We start from the raw sequence: 13,135 nt of genomic DNA, 5'->3' as shown, positions 1-13,135 counted from the left end.
TGAGTTCCATGTTTTATATCCACATCAGTGTCAACGTACCATACAAAACCCACCTGCCAGCCTAGCTGGGCAGGCAGGAAGGGGGGGCGGTGTCCATGGCAGCATAGAAAACCGGGGTTCTTGTCCCAAAAGAGGAGAAAATGGATTTACAGTCAAGGAAACAAAATCAGAACCCAACATGATCAAGAAGAAGCCTTGACACTGCATCGAGCGGAGGTGCTGAGGGCAGCGGTGCATCTCGGCTGGCTCCGCAGTACCTGCAGCAGCCTCGGTTCTTGGGAAGCCTGGGGTCAGATAGGGCCCAGCTCTTGAGGTTATTTTTAATCATTTTGCTTTGGGGGGAGGAGGGCTTCTGGGCAGCAGCTCCATGGGGGGTAACCGGTGCGGGTTTCACTTCAGGGTTTGGAGGGGAAGTTGGGTCTGTGGGGCATCGGGACCCGCCCGGCCCCAAATGTCACAGCTGAGGTTCTTGGAAGTGGCCCAGTGAAGTTCCTTCCTGCCTTCTTCCTGCCCTGACCCCAGGTCTATGGCTTAAAAATCAGGACACCAAGCTGGGGCTGAGCACCCCAGGGGCCTTTGTAAACATGGCAGGTACAGGCAGGGGGAGCTTGGGGGAACCCTAGGAACTGGTGGGGGCAGCCAGAGCCGGGGGAGGGCAGTGCCCATGGGGAAAGGGGAATGGGGTGGAGGAGGTACGCTCCTCTAACAGAGACTTAGAGGTACAGAGACTGAGAGAGACAGAGAGGACAGAGATGGGGATAGAAAGAGTGACAGGAAGAGAGAGACTCAGAGAAAGCAAAAGAGAGATTGAGACAGACAAAGATTCACAAAGAAGAGAGACAGACAGAAAGATGGAGTCCTGCTCTGTATGAGTCAGCGGGCGGTGGGGGGGGGCCCGGGGCCCGGCGCTCGCACGGGATGTGCCAGTGTGACGGTAAGGGCATCGTTGTGTTGCACGAGGGAGGTGTGCTGGTAATGCAGCACCAGCTCCTTCAGGGACCCGTACAGGTTGTAGGGCTCCGCAAAGCCCAAGCCAGTGGCCGTGCGGTAGATGACACAGTGCTTGGTATCGCCGTCCACCCTATGGTGTGAGCAAACAGGTGGTCAGGTGGGCACCTCAGGGGCTCCCCCAGCTGCTCCCTCAATTCTCAGACCCTGACCTGGTCCAGACCCCAACATCTCTGGCCTGGACGCTGTCCCAGCTTCCTCCCCTATCTCCAGTAATCCCTTCTTCCTGTGGCAGCCATGGGGATCTTCTTCCCAACTGTCTTCCCAAAGTCTAGCACACAGTAGGTGCTCAATAAGAGCTCTTGGAAGGAACAGGTGGCTCCTCCACCCCCACAGGCACTCACACCACAGAGCAGGCATAGCAGCCCCGCTGGCTGCTCTCACGGATGAGGAAGGTACCATCCCGCTTGCCGTTCAGCATTTCCTCAGCCTGCGTGCGGTTGATCTTGCCCACATACCAGGTTCGTTCCTCATGGTGGGGGAGGTCGTCCTCATCCTCCATCAGTGCATACTGGCTGTGGGGGAGGCAGGGAGGGGCGCTGGTCACTTACCCGACAGCCTCTGAGGCCCCCTGCCACCCGGACAACACTCCCTTCCTGGTGAACTCCTCCTCATTTGGCAAAACCCACCAAAAATGGCCCTTCTTCTGGGAAGCCCTCCCTGCCACCCTTCGTGTGGTCACTCACTCTTCAGTCTCATTTTTGATTCCCAACCACTCGTTGATTTTCTTCTGCCGGGCACCTTTCTGGGTGAGCCATCTGGGAGGAAAAGGAAAGGTGGGTGGTGCAGCAGAGGCAGGGCCAGACCACAGGGGTCCAGTCCAGTGCAGCCTGCCCAGAGGCAAGGGCTGACCAAGGAGGGTGGGTTTGGGTGCAATTCCACCGATTGCCACAAGGGGCCAGCCTGAAGGTGGAAGAGCCCGGCTGGCTCTGCCAGGAAACCCCCTATTTATTCTGTTTCTGTTAACTCTTGTGGAGCCTCCAGAACGGGCCACCCCACAGGGTCATATCACCACCAGAAACTCCGTCTTAGGGGCTGCATACAAAGCTGTTGGCTTTCGCAAGCACAGTGCAGTTATCTGTTCTGCGTCTCAGTTTTCCTAGCTGGAAAGGGGAAAGTTTACAAAGGACTTGGAGACGACAAAATATATGCATGCATGGTTGCTCAGCACAGTGCCTAGCATACAGCAGGTGCAGGTAAGCATCTAAGGCCCAGGTGGGAAAAGAGCCCTTGCCAAGGTCCTTATAATGGGGTCACAGGCAAGAGTAGGGCACTCACACCAGGTACTGGTCTCGGATCTTGCGCAGCTGCATGAGGTCTGGCTTCAGGCTGTTCATGCGCTTATCGATCTCCCGGTTGTCCAAGGCCTGTGTCCGCAGCTCCTGTTCCAGCTTCGTGCGGCTCTCGTGGATCTCGGCGATGCGAGACTTGAGCCGTTCTGAGTTCAGCAGGATCCTGGGGGAGGAGTGGCTCAGAGGCCATGGATGGCTCCCAGCCTCTAAGCCTTTGCACATGCTGTTTCCCTGATTTCTCCTCTGGTGAACTCCTATTCAGTCTTCAAAGCCCATTTCAACTGACCCTCCCTCCCCCTGGAATCCCAGCTGTCCCCTCTATTTCTTTTCTTTTCCCACTTGCATTGCACTAGATAGGGTGGGGTAGGGCAGGGCAGAGGAGCAGGACTCACCTCTGCATCTCTTTCTCATTGCCCTCACGCCGGAAGCGCTCCAGATACTCCTTGCTGCACTTCTCTTGAGTCTGGCCCTGCTCTTCGAAGATCTTGATGGTTTCATTGAAGGCCTCGATTGCAGTGCGCTTCATCTGCAGTTCCTAGAGGAGGGGGTGAATCTTAGCATCATCTGGGACTCCCCACAAGTCCCTCATGAGGGTGATGGCAGCCCCGAACCCTTTGTTCAAGCTGTTCCATCTACTAGGCACGTCATTCCTCTAGCTCTTACTGCACCAGACGAAGTCCTATTCAACCTTCAATACCCCATTTCCCCAAACACACTCCTCTTTTATAACCTCCTTTGGGCACCTTACAAACACCTAGACTTGTTAGCACTGCTGATAATTAATGATAAATCTAGTTGCTACAGTTCATGCGGTTCCTTCTCAGAGTAAATGCTATACCAAGCATTTCCCATGCACCATTTCACAGAGCCTGCCAACAGCCTCCTACAAAGTCAGAAATATTAATGGGGAAACTAAGACTCAGGGAGCCTAAGTCTTGTCCAAGTCACAATGTTCCTAACAGATCCCAGGCAGGCATCTTGTCCACTCAGAGCCTCAGCAGATGCATCCGTAAAAAGAGGACAAGAAAGAAATCCTTCAGGGACCACAGGGGAAGTAAGCCATTCCCAGCCTGAGAGGGACATTTGATCTGAGTAAGCTGCATCTCAACTTGCCAAAGGAATTTTTCAACATAGTTCCAGAGTAAGAAAACCTCCCCTTCCCTGTTTTAGAAGATGCTGTTCTTTTTTTAAATATATAATTTATTGATTTTTTACAGAGAGGGAGAGGGATAGAGAGCTAGAAACATCGATGAGAGAGAAACATCGATCAGCTGCCTCTTGCACACCTACTGGGGATGTGCCCGCAACCAAGGTACGTGCCCTTGACCGGAATCGAACCTGGGACCCTTCAGTCCGCAGGCTGACGCTCTATCCACTGAGCCAAACCGGTTTTGGCAAAGAAGATGCTGTTCTTTAATGTGACCTCCTGACTGTCTATCTAATCCGTCAGATTCCTGTCATCACTATAAATAACCTCTAAGTTGAAGGGAACGGAAAAGGAATTAAAACACACAGTTCCAGTTTACAGATGGGGAAACTGAGGTACTGAGAGATGCACAGGTTAACCGAGACATCTCTCATGTCCTAGCCCAGCTGCTCCTAAGAGGCTGACTGGCATAATCTCATTTGTTGTTGATTTAAAAAAAAAAGACTAAAAACACGTACGCCCTAGCTGGTTTGGCTTAGTGAATAGAGCGTCAGCCTGCAGACTGAAGGGTCCTAGGTTCAATTCCGGTCAAGGGCACATGCCCGGGTTGCAGGCTCGATCCTCAGTAGGGAGCATGCAGGAGGCAGCCGATCAATGATTCTCTCATCATTGATGTTTCTATCTCTCTTTCTCTCTCCCTCTCCCTTCCTCTCTGAAGTCAATAAAAGCATATTAAAAAACAAAAAACACCACGTACATTTATTTCTATGTTTTTAGGGCAGTTCCTGGTGCTAAGTGACTGCTTTGTGACCTGGAAGTAGTTGTCTGTCCCTATGGCCTTGCCACTGGCCTCCATGCCTCATCTCCCCATGTGTGCAGGCCCGAGGTACCTGGGAGGTTCGTGTGTACTCCTCGTAGAGCTGGTCGTACTCGCGGCTCTTGTCCTGGTACTGTTGATGGTAGACTTTGAGCTGGGCACCCACTGCCTCCACGCTATCTTCCTTGACAATCTGGTCCTGAGGACACCCAGTGTGACCAGTGAGGCCACCTGGGCAATTCAGGCCCGGGGCCACCCTCTCTGGCTCCTGCCCAGGCCCCAGACCTGCTGGTATTTGGACACGGGGTACAGGAGCCGTGTGTCCAGTTTGGCATTGTACTGGGCCAGTGACTCATGGCGGTAGTGGGTGATGAGGTCCACGACGGAGCAGAAGGTGAGCGGCTCTGAGAAGCCGTAATGCCCATCACGGTGGAAGACCTTAATTAGCTTGTTGTTTCCACCTTTCCTAGGGGTGGGTAAGAGGGGGTGTCACCATCCAGTAGGACCCCAAGCCTGATTTCCAGGTTTCCTGGCCCTGACACAGCACATGGCCTCCTCCCACCTCTCACCCCAGTAGTCCCCAAAGGGGTAGGCCCCCACCTAAGGGTCAGGGTATACTCTCCCTGAATCTTGCTGGAGGCATCTCGGACCAGGAAGGTGCCATCAGGTGTGTCCCGGAGTTTGTCATTCACCTCCTCCCTGTGGGGACACCCAGGATTGGGGCCTCCCATTGGAGACCCTGTCCTTCAGGCCTTGCCTACCACATGACCCCACCCCACAACCCTACCTGGAAATGTCACCCCAGTACCACTCAGCATCCTGCAGAGAGGGCTGGCTCCCCCCATTAGCCAACCCTGCTGGGGCGGGCTTTACTTTAGGTGGTTTAGGTGGCAGAGCTGGAGGACAGGAAAACAAACACAATGAACACCAATTCTACGCTGTGGTCAGCTCCCCCTGCTACCAAACCTGCTGATGCTGGCGGGACCTGGAGTCTTCACTCACGGCCCTCCAACAATAAGAGAGGATGATACAAAAGGGGGTCACCTGGGGGTGCGACCTCCTGCTCCTCCAGGTGCTCCTGAAGCAACTTCTCCACCAGCAGAGCTGGGAAGTCGGGGTTGGGCTCAGTCCTGGGGGAGGGGAGTGGAGTGAGCAGGTAGGGGTATCTGCACACACGTGTGCACATGGTCCTGGATGTGCTTGCACACCTGCGTGAGTACACATGAAGGCTGGGAAGCAGGGCAGATGACGCAGGCAGGTGTGGGAAGCCAACTGCGGCTTATGTATGTGCAGTAAGTGCTCAATAAATACCCCAAACCTGAACGAGTCCAGCACCTAGAAGGGAAGGTCCAGGCACCACACAGGTGCCTCTCCTCTGGTCCAGGCCCCAAGACTTCTGAGGAGGGGTCTTCCTGAAGTCCAGGTTCACCCCTTATTATCCTTCCTACCATCCCAATCACAGCAGCTATGACTGCTACCCCCCCACCCCTCAAGTCTCGGGCCCTTCCTCCATCTAAACCCGCCCCCCCCACCCCCGCTTCCCTTCCCTTCCCAGGCCCCGCCCCCACAGGCGCAGGCTGCTCACCCGACAGGTGCGACCCCTGGCGGTGGTGGCGAGGGAGGCGCACGCAGCAGCAGAGGCCCGAACGCAACGCCCAGGGCTCGCAAAGCAGGACCTGGGGCAGGGGCGCGCCGGGCCACCCGGCTCAGGTGCTGGAGCAGGAAGCGCAGCGTGAGCGCGTGGTGCAGTGGCAGTGTCGGGGGCTCAAGAGTTGGCCCCACGGGCCCCGCGGCCTCTGCGGACAAACAGCAAAGCGGGATGAGCTGGGCTTTAAGCTCCGGCCCCTCCGTGCCCAGGGTTCCCCACAAGGCTCACCTCGCAGGGCATGGCAGGCCTCTGCAGCGGCTTCCAGCGTCACAAGGGGCGCAGGCAGTGCCAGGAGGAAGCCCTTGATGCCATCGGCCAGGGCTGCCGAGTCCCACTGCTCTAGGTCGCTCAGGGACCAGTCTGTGGGTGCAGGAGGGCGATGTCTGTGGGGCTGTTGGGGTCGACTCTCTGTCCCCCCACCCATTGAAGCACTCCCTCACCTGTGCACGGGGGCGGTAGCTCAGGCCTGTAGAGGGATTCGCTGTCTAGCCCTGATGGGGAAGGAGTGAGACATCTGTCAAATGCTGCTCTGATCCCTTATAGGGGTGAGGGGTGGCTACTCAACCTCCCAGAAATAAAAGCAGGGGTAGGGGAGGGGGATGGGGCAGAGGAAGAAGCACATGCAAGGGCGGTCTCATCTCCCCTGGGAGTCATTCCTTCCCCAGTTCAACCAGGAGGCCCAGAGCATCTGGGCTCAGCCTTCTCCCATGCAGAGTGAGCCCAGCAGCCCTGTTAAGGGATGAGTCGCCCATCAACAGAATTAAGCAAGCAGAATGCAGGGGCTGCATCAAGGCCCAGGCTCACCTGTCCGCTCAATGGCCTCCACAAGCTTTACCAGCAGTGGGGGAGCCACATCAGGTGGGGAGAACTGCTCAGGTAGGTCAGGGAGTGTGAGGCCTGGCAGGAGGGGACAGCATGTTGGCAGGATCCCCAGAAGGACCCTAGCCCCTTTCTTGGCCTGCTGCATCTCAGCTGGGGCAGCTCCAGGCAGGGCCCAGCTCAGGCAAGAGCCTGGCATCTGGACCACTAGCCCGGGAAAGCCAGAGGCCCTGTGGCTGAGGGTGGGAGGACCAAGTTAGTGGCAAACCATTTTCTGGGTCAAGATAGTCACACAACCTCAGACCAAGTGTAGTAGTTTAATTAGTGTCCCCCCAAAATGATGTCCACATCCTAATCCCCAGTACCTGTGACTGTGACCTTATTTGGAAATAGGGTCTTTGCAGATATAATTAAGGGAAGGATTTTGAGATGAGATCATCTTGGGTTTAGAGCCCTAAATGCAATAACTGGTAGCTATAAGAAGAGAGCCATGTGCCCAGGCTAGTGTGGCTCAGTTGGTTGGAGTGTCAACCGGAACCTTATGGGTTCGATTCCTCGTCAGGGCACATACCTAGGCTGTGGGTTCAATTCCTGGGTGGGATGCATACGGGAGGCAACCCATTGATTTGTCTTTCTCACATGGATGTTTCTCTCTTTCTCTTCCTCCCTCTCTAAAATCAATTAAATAAAAAAAAAGAAGAAGAGAAGCCATGTTACAACAGAGGCAGAGATTGGGGTAACGTGGCGGCCATAAGCTAAGGATGTTTGGAGCCACCAGAAGCTGGAAGAGGCAGAAAAGATCCTCCACATGGCCCTAACCGGTTTGGCTCAGTGGATAGAGCGTCAGCCTGCGGACTGAAGGGTCCCAGGTTCGATTCCGGTCAAGGGCATGTACCTGGGTTTCGAGCACATCCCCAGTAGGGGGCGTGCAGGAAGCAGCTGATCAATGTCTCTCTCTCATTGATGTTCCTAACTCTCTATCCCTCTCTCTTCCTCTCTGTAAAAAATCAATAAAATAAAATAAAAATAGATGAACATAAATTAATAAGTTTAAAAAAAAAAAAAAAAGAAAAGATCCTTCACATGGAGTGTGGCCCTGCTCACACTTGATCTTGGACTTCTGACCTCCAGAACCGTAAGAAAATACACTCCGGTGGTTTGAAGCCACCTGGTTTGTGGCCCCAGAAACTCACACAACAGGTTTCAGCCCCTGCCACTGCTCACTGTGCAACCTCAAGCCCAGGAACCATGTTCTCTGTGCCTCAGTTTCCTCAACCGAGAAACTGGCATTACCTCTTCCTTTTCAGTGGAATAACGTGGTTGGCAGAGTCTAAAAAGAAAATATCCCCATCTAGGTCAGAACACTTCACTCCAAAGACATTCCTCTACATTCTAAGTCATTTTGCCTTGAAAAATTTATCTCCTCGTTTTAAAAATGCTGAAATCACCCCCAGAGGGAAAGGGGCCTCCCTGGCCCAGCCCCTTCAGACTCTGAGCTTCCCAGGGGGCCCTTTGTTTCCAGTAGCCCCGCCTGCATGCGGTTCTGGCCCTCGGCAGGGACGCCCTGGCACACAACAGGGGCAAGCAGGGGCCTGTGAGGCCTCGCTGAGTGATGGGCCAGGTGGTGCCTCAAGCTGGAGAAAGGCCCAGCTACAGTGAAAAAGCCCAAAAGATAAAAAAAGTGAAAGAACAAGGGGAGAGAAGGTGGGGCTGCCACAGTTCTGTGACCAGTTTGTGACATGGGGAGGGAGATTCCATCAGAACAGCCATCACCCCATTTTATGGACGAGGACCTGAGGCTCAGAGAGGGAGCAACCTCACCGTGGGTGTACAGCCCCGGTGACATTGGGGTGCTGCACTCGGCACCCTGCATGGGATGGGATGGAGGAAACAACGCAGCCTCAGCATGCTCCCCAGGGGTGGTGGTCCCAGGATCTCGGTGGGGCAGGGTCTGAAGGCACAGAGAGACCAGTTCTCCCTGTTTTCAGATGAGGAAACTGAGGTTTAGAGAGGCCCCTCCCCACCAAGGCACCCAGCCTGGAAAATTTGGAGGGCAGGGCTACCGCCCTGAGTGGGGGGGATGTGTGTGGAGGCTGGACCTGGGCCAGGCAGAGGAGGGAGGCGGCTGTTACCAGGGAGAGAGGCAGATTCTGGCTGGGAGCCCGGATGGGGCCACCTCCTGCTCTTCCAGGCCAACACAGGGCACAGGCCCAGGCCCTGGAGACACCAGATGCTGCAAGTCCCAAGCTAGCACCACACTGCCTTGGTGCCCCCATTCCACCCTCTGTGGGCATCAGTGTCCCTACGGCACAAAACCAGACAGGTCATGGGTGGGGGCCATGGTGCATCCCAGGACCTTCGCCTTCACTGGGTGGTCCTGAAAGAGTGACCTGACTCCCTTGCACCTCAGTCTCCCCATCTGTACATGGGCTTCCCTGGGCTGCTGTGAGGCTAGAGCAGACCATGCTGGGCACTCAGCACCCATCAATCTCTTCCCTACAACCTGAGCCTTGATTTCCATGGTAGAACTCACCGCCCTCTGCCCAGCATACAGCAAGTTCAACATATGCTCAGTGTCCATGAGTCTCTACCCCCAGCACACCCATGAAAAGGGGGGTGGCTGAGGGTCTTTCGGGAGGGTGTGGCGTCCTCACACTGCACCTGCTGTATGGCCTCCATTGAGCGTCCACCCTTGCTTGGTTTTATGGCTCCCTTCATTTTGAAACCAGGTAAAATCAGGGTAACAAAGGGGGTGCCTCAAGGAACCCTGGCTACAAACCATAGAATGAAGCTAAATTGAGCCTCTGAATGCTACTAAAAACTCCCCACTGTCTTCAAAATTAATCCCATGATGTCCTCGAAGCATGGCCCCCGTTCCCTGAACCCACTACATTCCCACCTCATGGACTCTGTCCTGTTAGGCCCATTGCCTAGAGCCCTTCACCCCCAGTTCCTTCCTTACAGCCTTTGTTGTCAGTTAATCACAATCTTTTCATTTCTTGAACCAGGCCCATGAAGGCAGGACCAGGCCTGTGTCTATCCCTGTGTTCCCAATACTGTGAGCTGCTCTAGCCCTTGACAGCAGTGTAGCAAACACTTGTCAACTGACTAAACGTCCTTATTCCTTCCCTGGAAGAGGCACCATTGCCTACTGAAGAGGAAACTGAGGGTCTAAGGGGAGCCCCTCCCCCCACATCCCTGACAAAGTCCCTGTCTACAGCTCACCTGGCTCAGGGGGCCCCTCTTGGGGCCTGGCAGGCAGTGGGCGGGGGCCACGGGGGCGAGGGCCAGGCCGGGCCAGGGTCACAGGCCCCAGGAACTCCACGTAGGTACCAGGGAAGTCACCTCGCTGCCGAGTTCGCTCATTGAGGCCAGGTATCCAGCCCACGTTCTGCGGGCAGCGCTCGCTGCCCTCGGCCACACCCAGCCCCTGCAGGGCTGCCCGGCTTACCACCAGCACGTCACCAGGCAACAGTTCCAGGTCCTCTGGCCGCTCCCGGCGGAACGGGTACAGTGCACGATATTGGAAGCCCTCAGCGCCAGCCATGGTGGGCAGGGAGGGTCTGTAAAGTCAGGTGGCTGCTCGGGGCCCCAGTGGCCCCATCAGCTGGGTGGGAGCCAGGTGGGTCCACTGGGTTGGCTTGAGGTGCTCAGACCTCTATTTCCAGCAAGAAGTTACAGGTGACTATAGGGGATGCTCATGCCTTGTTTTCTGTCATTATTCCATAACCCTTACAAGGGTCACTCGTTGCTCCGCCCATCATTCATCAACTGGTGGGAGGGGATCGCCAGTGTGTTCTCTGGTCATTCAGTTGTTGCGAAGCCCCCTCAATCCGAAGGGCTGGACTGGGCCAGGCTACTCACTCACTCTCTCACGTGGTAGGCCATAGGTACCCGAGGCTGTCGGTTCTTCCAGCTGTGCCACATGAGGGGCCCAAGAGCACAGGCTGTCACCATGCTTGGCAGGGGACCAGGGGATGCTGACCTAGGGGGAGACAGGCAAGGCAGGGGCAAGGCCGCATAAGCCGGGTCGGACTCCTCCCACCCCCAACCCAGAGATAGGCCCAAATCCCGGGTTGGAATCCCCTGAGTCACTTGGTAACCTTGGGCTATTTCCTGTCCCTCTCTGGGCCTCAGTTTCCCCAGCTGTAAAGAGAGTGCAATAATAGCTGTTCCTTGGGGTACCTGCCCCACATGTACTGTATGCTGGGTAAACAAGCTTTGTTAGAGATGGGAAAACTGAGGCTAAGGGCGGGGAGGTCTTTGTCCTGCCAGGAAGCCACTACTCAAAACCCCAGATCTGCCTAACTTCAAGGCTCAGGATGGATGAGAGAAGGTACCAGCCACATGGCCAGCTAGTTAGACTCAGAGCAGGTAATGCTCAGGGTGCTGTGGGAGCCCTGAGGAGGGATCGGGCCATTAGAGCACAGGAGGTAGTAGGGGCACAAAGAGGTAGGAAAGGAGGTCCCAGCAGATTACTCACCCCACCTTCCCACAGGCAAAGGGATCTCTGATCTCAGCAAAGGAGACATGAACAGATGAACAGGAGTCCTGGCTGACTCAGCGCAGGGCCCACAGTAGGTGCTCAGAACATAAGCAGGTTGGTGGGAGGTTGAGAAGACCTTAGCCCCAGGGTGAAAGGTGGGTGGCAGGAGGGCATTGCAGCTGCCAATGGAGAGGCTGCTGTTTGTAGGGTGAAGACCAACCCCCAGGAGTCCCCAGTCTCAGGGAGACAGAGCTCAGCAAACACACATTCCCAGGCTCAGCTCTGCAGGTTCAGTCCTTCTGAGAGGTTGGGGTGGGGGGTGCTTTTCTAGAGGGCAGGTCCCCACTAAAGACAGAAGCAGGCACTGGCCACATGCAAAGGCTTGAAAGTGGGAAGTTGCTTGGATGGCTCTAAGAAAGTCACCGACCACGCAGGACCTCTGCCCGGCAGAGGGTTAGGGGGTAGGAGCATTCCACCTCCACCACCACCATCACAACCACCACTGAGAGCCCTAGGAGGTGTGGAAAAGAGAGCAGAGGCTCCACATTCCCGGGCCCCCCAACTTACCCGCTCCCTGGCCCTTGTATCCCCATGCTACAGGTGGGGAAACAGGTCCAGAGAGGGGACGTTTAGAAAACCGCCTGGATTCGCTTGTCTGCACTGGTTTGCACACGCCCGGTGGGCGCACCGGGGACCAAGGCTCCCCTAATCCAAGAGGCGGGGTAGCGGAGCCAGGCCTGGCAGGGGCTCTGGGGCTGGATGCAGGGCCTGCGTGCTCATGAGTGTTCAGACGCACACTCAGGCCTGCGTGGACCCCCGGAAGTGGAGCCGAATCCCGACCCTCATACCTCACTATGCTCACATAATGCCCGGAGCCCCTCATTTCTGCTTGACGCCCCACTCCCAGCAGGGCCTCCCTCCATTCCTGGCCAAGGCTCCAGTCCCTTATCTTTGCCTGGAGGCCCCCGATCCGCCCCCTCCGTGCGGGTGGCTGCACGGCTGCCAGGTTGAGTCCGAGGCCTCCTGCTTTCTGTGGTCTCCCCAGGTACCACGGGCCAAACTCTGCCGAGGCGCCCGCATTTGCACGCACCCCAGCCCCGCCTGTCACGCTGGCCGGCCCGGACTTACTGGTCGTGGCCACTAACGCCGACGCCGAGTCGGCCGTAACGCAGAGCCGAGCCTGACCCGTGGCTCCACCACAGTCGCCGTCAGCGCCACCACGGGATCCCCGCCTCCGCCGCCGCGGTTCCGAATGACCCGGCCCACCCCCGGCGGAAATGGCCGAGCATATTCGGGTCGGGCGGGAGAAGGGAGGCTAAGGAGGAGCCTGGAGACGTCGGAGTGCTTCCGGAAAGAGCCGAACATACTCCCGCGGGACTGGAGAATGTAGGTAGGGTGTCCCCGATAGTCAACATTTCCGGAAACAGCCGAACGCGATCGGGTCATGTGAGCGATTCGGAGCGTAGCCTGGGTTTAGGGACACCCGAGCGATTCTGCAAATAGCCGAGCGCAATTGGGCCAGACGACTAATCCCAAGATTGGGCTCAGCTAGGCTCGCCTGACCTTAGACGTTCCCTAGTGATCCCGGAAATGGCTGAGCATAATCGGGTCAGATGAGTGAGCCTGAGGCGGGGTTCAGCTGAGCTTAGAGACACCGAGCGATTCGGGAATTGGCCAAGAGTGCTCCAGTAGGACTGGCGAAGAGGCTGAGCCCGGAGACCGCGGAGTTTCTGAAAAGAACCGAGCGTCCTCGGTCCCAAATGAGGCCCTAGTTCAGAACCAGAGACGGCCAACCAGCTTCTGGAAATTGCCTAAAAATGGACTGCTCCAGAGTGGGTGATGGGGCCCCGAGTTCAGGAAACAGGAGCCGGCAGAGACGGGAAGAAGCTACTACAGAAAGCTGTGATCTGAAGAGCCG

The 13,135-nt window shown here is 56.2% G+C and overlaps 1 protein-coding gene across 1 annotated transcript; it reads right to left on the bottom strand.

The window, feature by feature from the left end:
- On the bottom strand, positions 1 to 12,470 carry PIK3R2 (phosphoinositide-3-kinase regulatory subunit 2). Its single transcript, XM_080676309.1, has 16 exons — positions 12,346 to 12,470; positions 9,957 to 10,716; positions 6,717 to 6,809; positions 6,353 to 6,403; positions 6,141 to 6,272; positions 5,850 to 6,060; positions 5,309 to 5,394; positions 5,052 to 5,160; positions 4,865 to 4,963; positions 4,550 to 4,730; positions 4,338 to 4,463; positions 2,693 to 2,835; positions 2,287 to 2,463; positions 1,695 to 1,766; positions 1,353 to 1,523; positions 1 to 1,081 (listed from the first exon to the last, which is right to left on the bottom strand). The coding sequence occupies exons 2-16, from the start codon at positions 10,276 to 10,278 to the stop codon at positions 874 to 876; spliced, it is 2,181 nt and encodes a 726-aa protein (XP_080532435.1). The 5' UTR covers positions 10,279 to 10,716; positions 12,346 to 12,470; the 3' UTR covers positions 1 to 873.
- Positions 12,471 to 13,135: the final 665 nt, after the last annotated feature.

This window comes from Plecotus auritus, assembly GCF_963455305.1.
Source record: "Plecotus auritus genome assembly, chromosome: 6".
NCBI lineage: Eukaryota > Metazoa > Chordata > Mammalia > Chiroptera > Vespertilionidae > Plecotus > Plecotus auritus.
This window is presented reverse-complemented; position numbering and strand designations above follow the sequence as displayed.

What these genes read in the sequence shown, in the direction of transcription:
- PIK3R2 (XM_080676309.1), bottom strand. Translation starts at nt 10,278, where the DNA reads ATGGCTGGCGCTGAGGGCTTCCAATATCGTGCACTGTACCCGTTCCGC. An exon ending in GGAGGCCATTGAGCGGACAG is followed by an intron (nt 6,404 to 6,716) that starts GTGAGCCTGGGC and finishes CTTCCCCATCAG; the next exon opens with GGCTAGACAGCGAATCCCTC. An exon ending in ATCCGAGACCAGTACCTGGT is followed by an intron (nt 1,767 to 2,286) that starts GTGAGTGCCCTA and finishes TTTTCCTCCCAG; the next exon opens with ATGGCTCACCCAGAAAGGTG.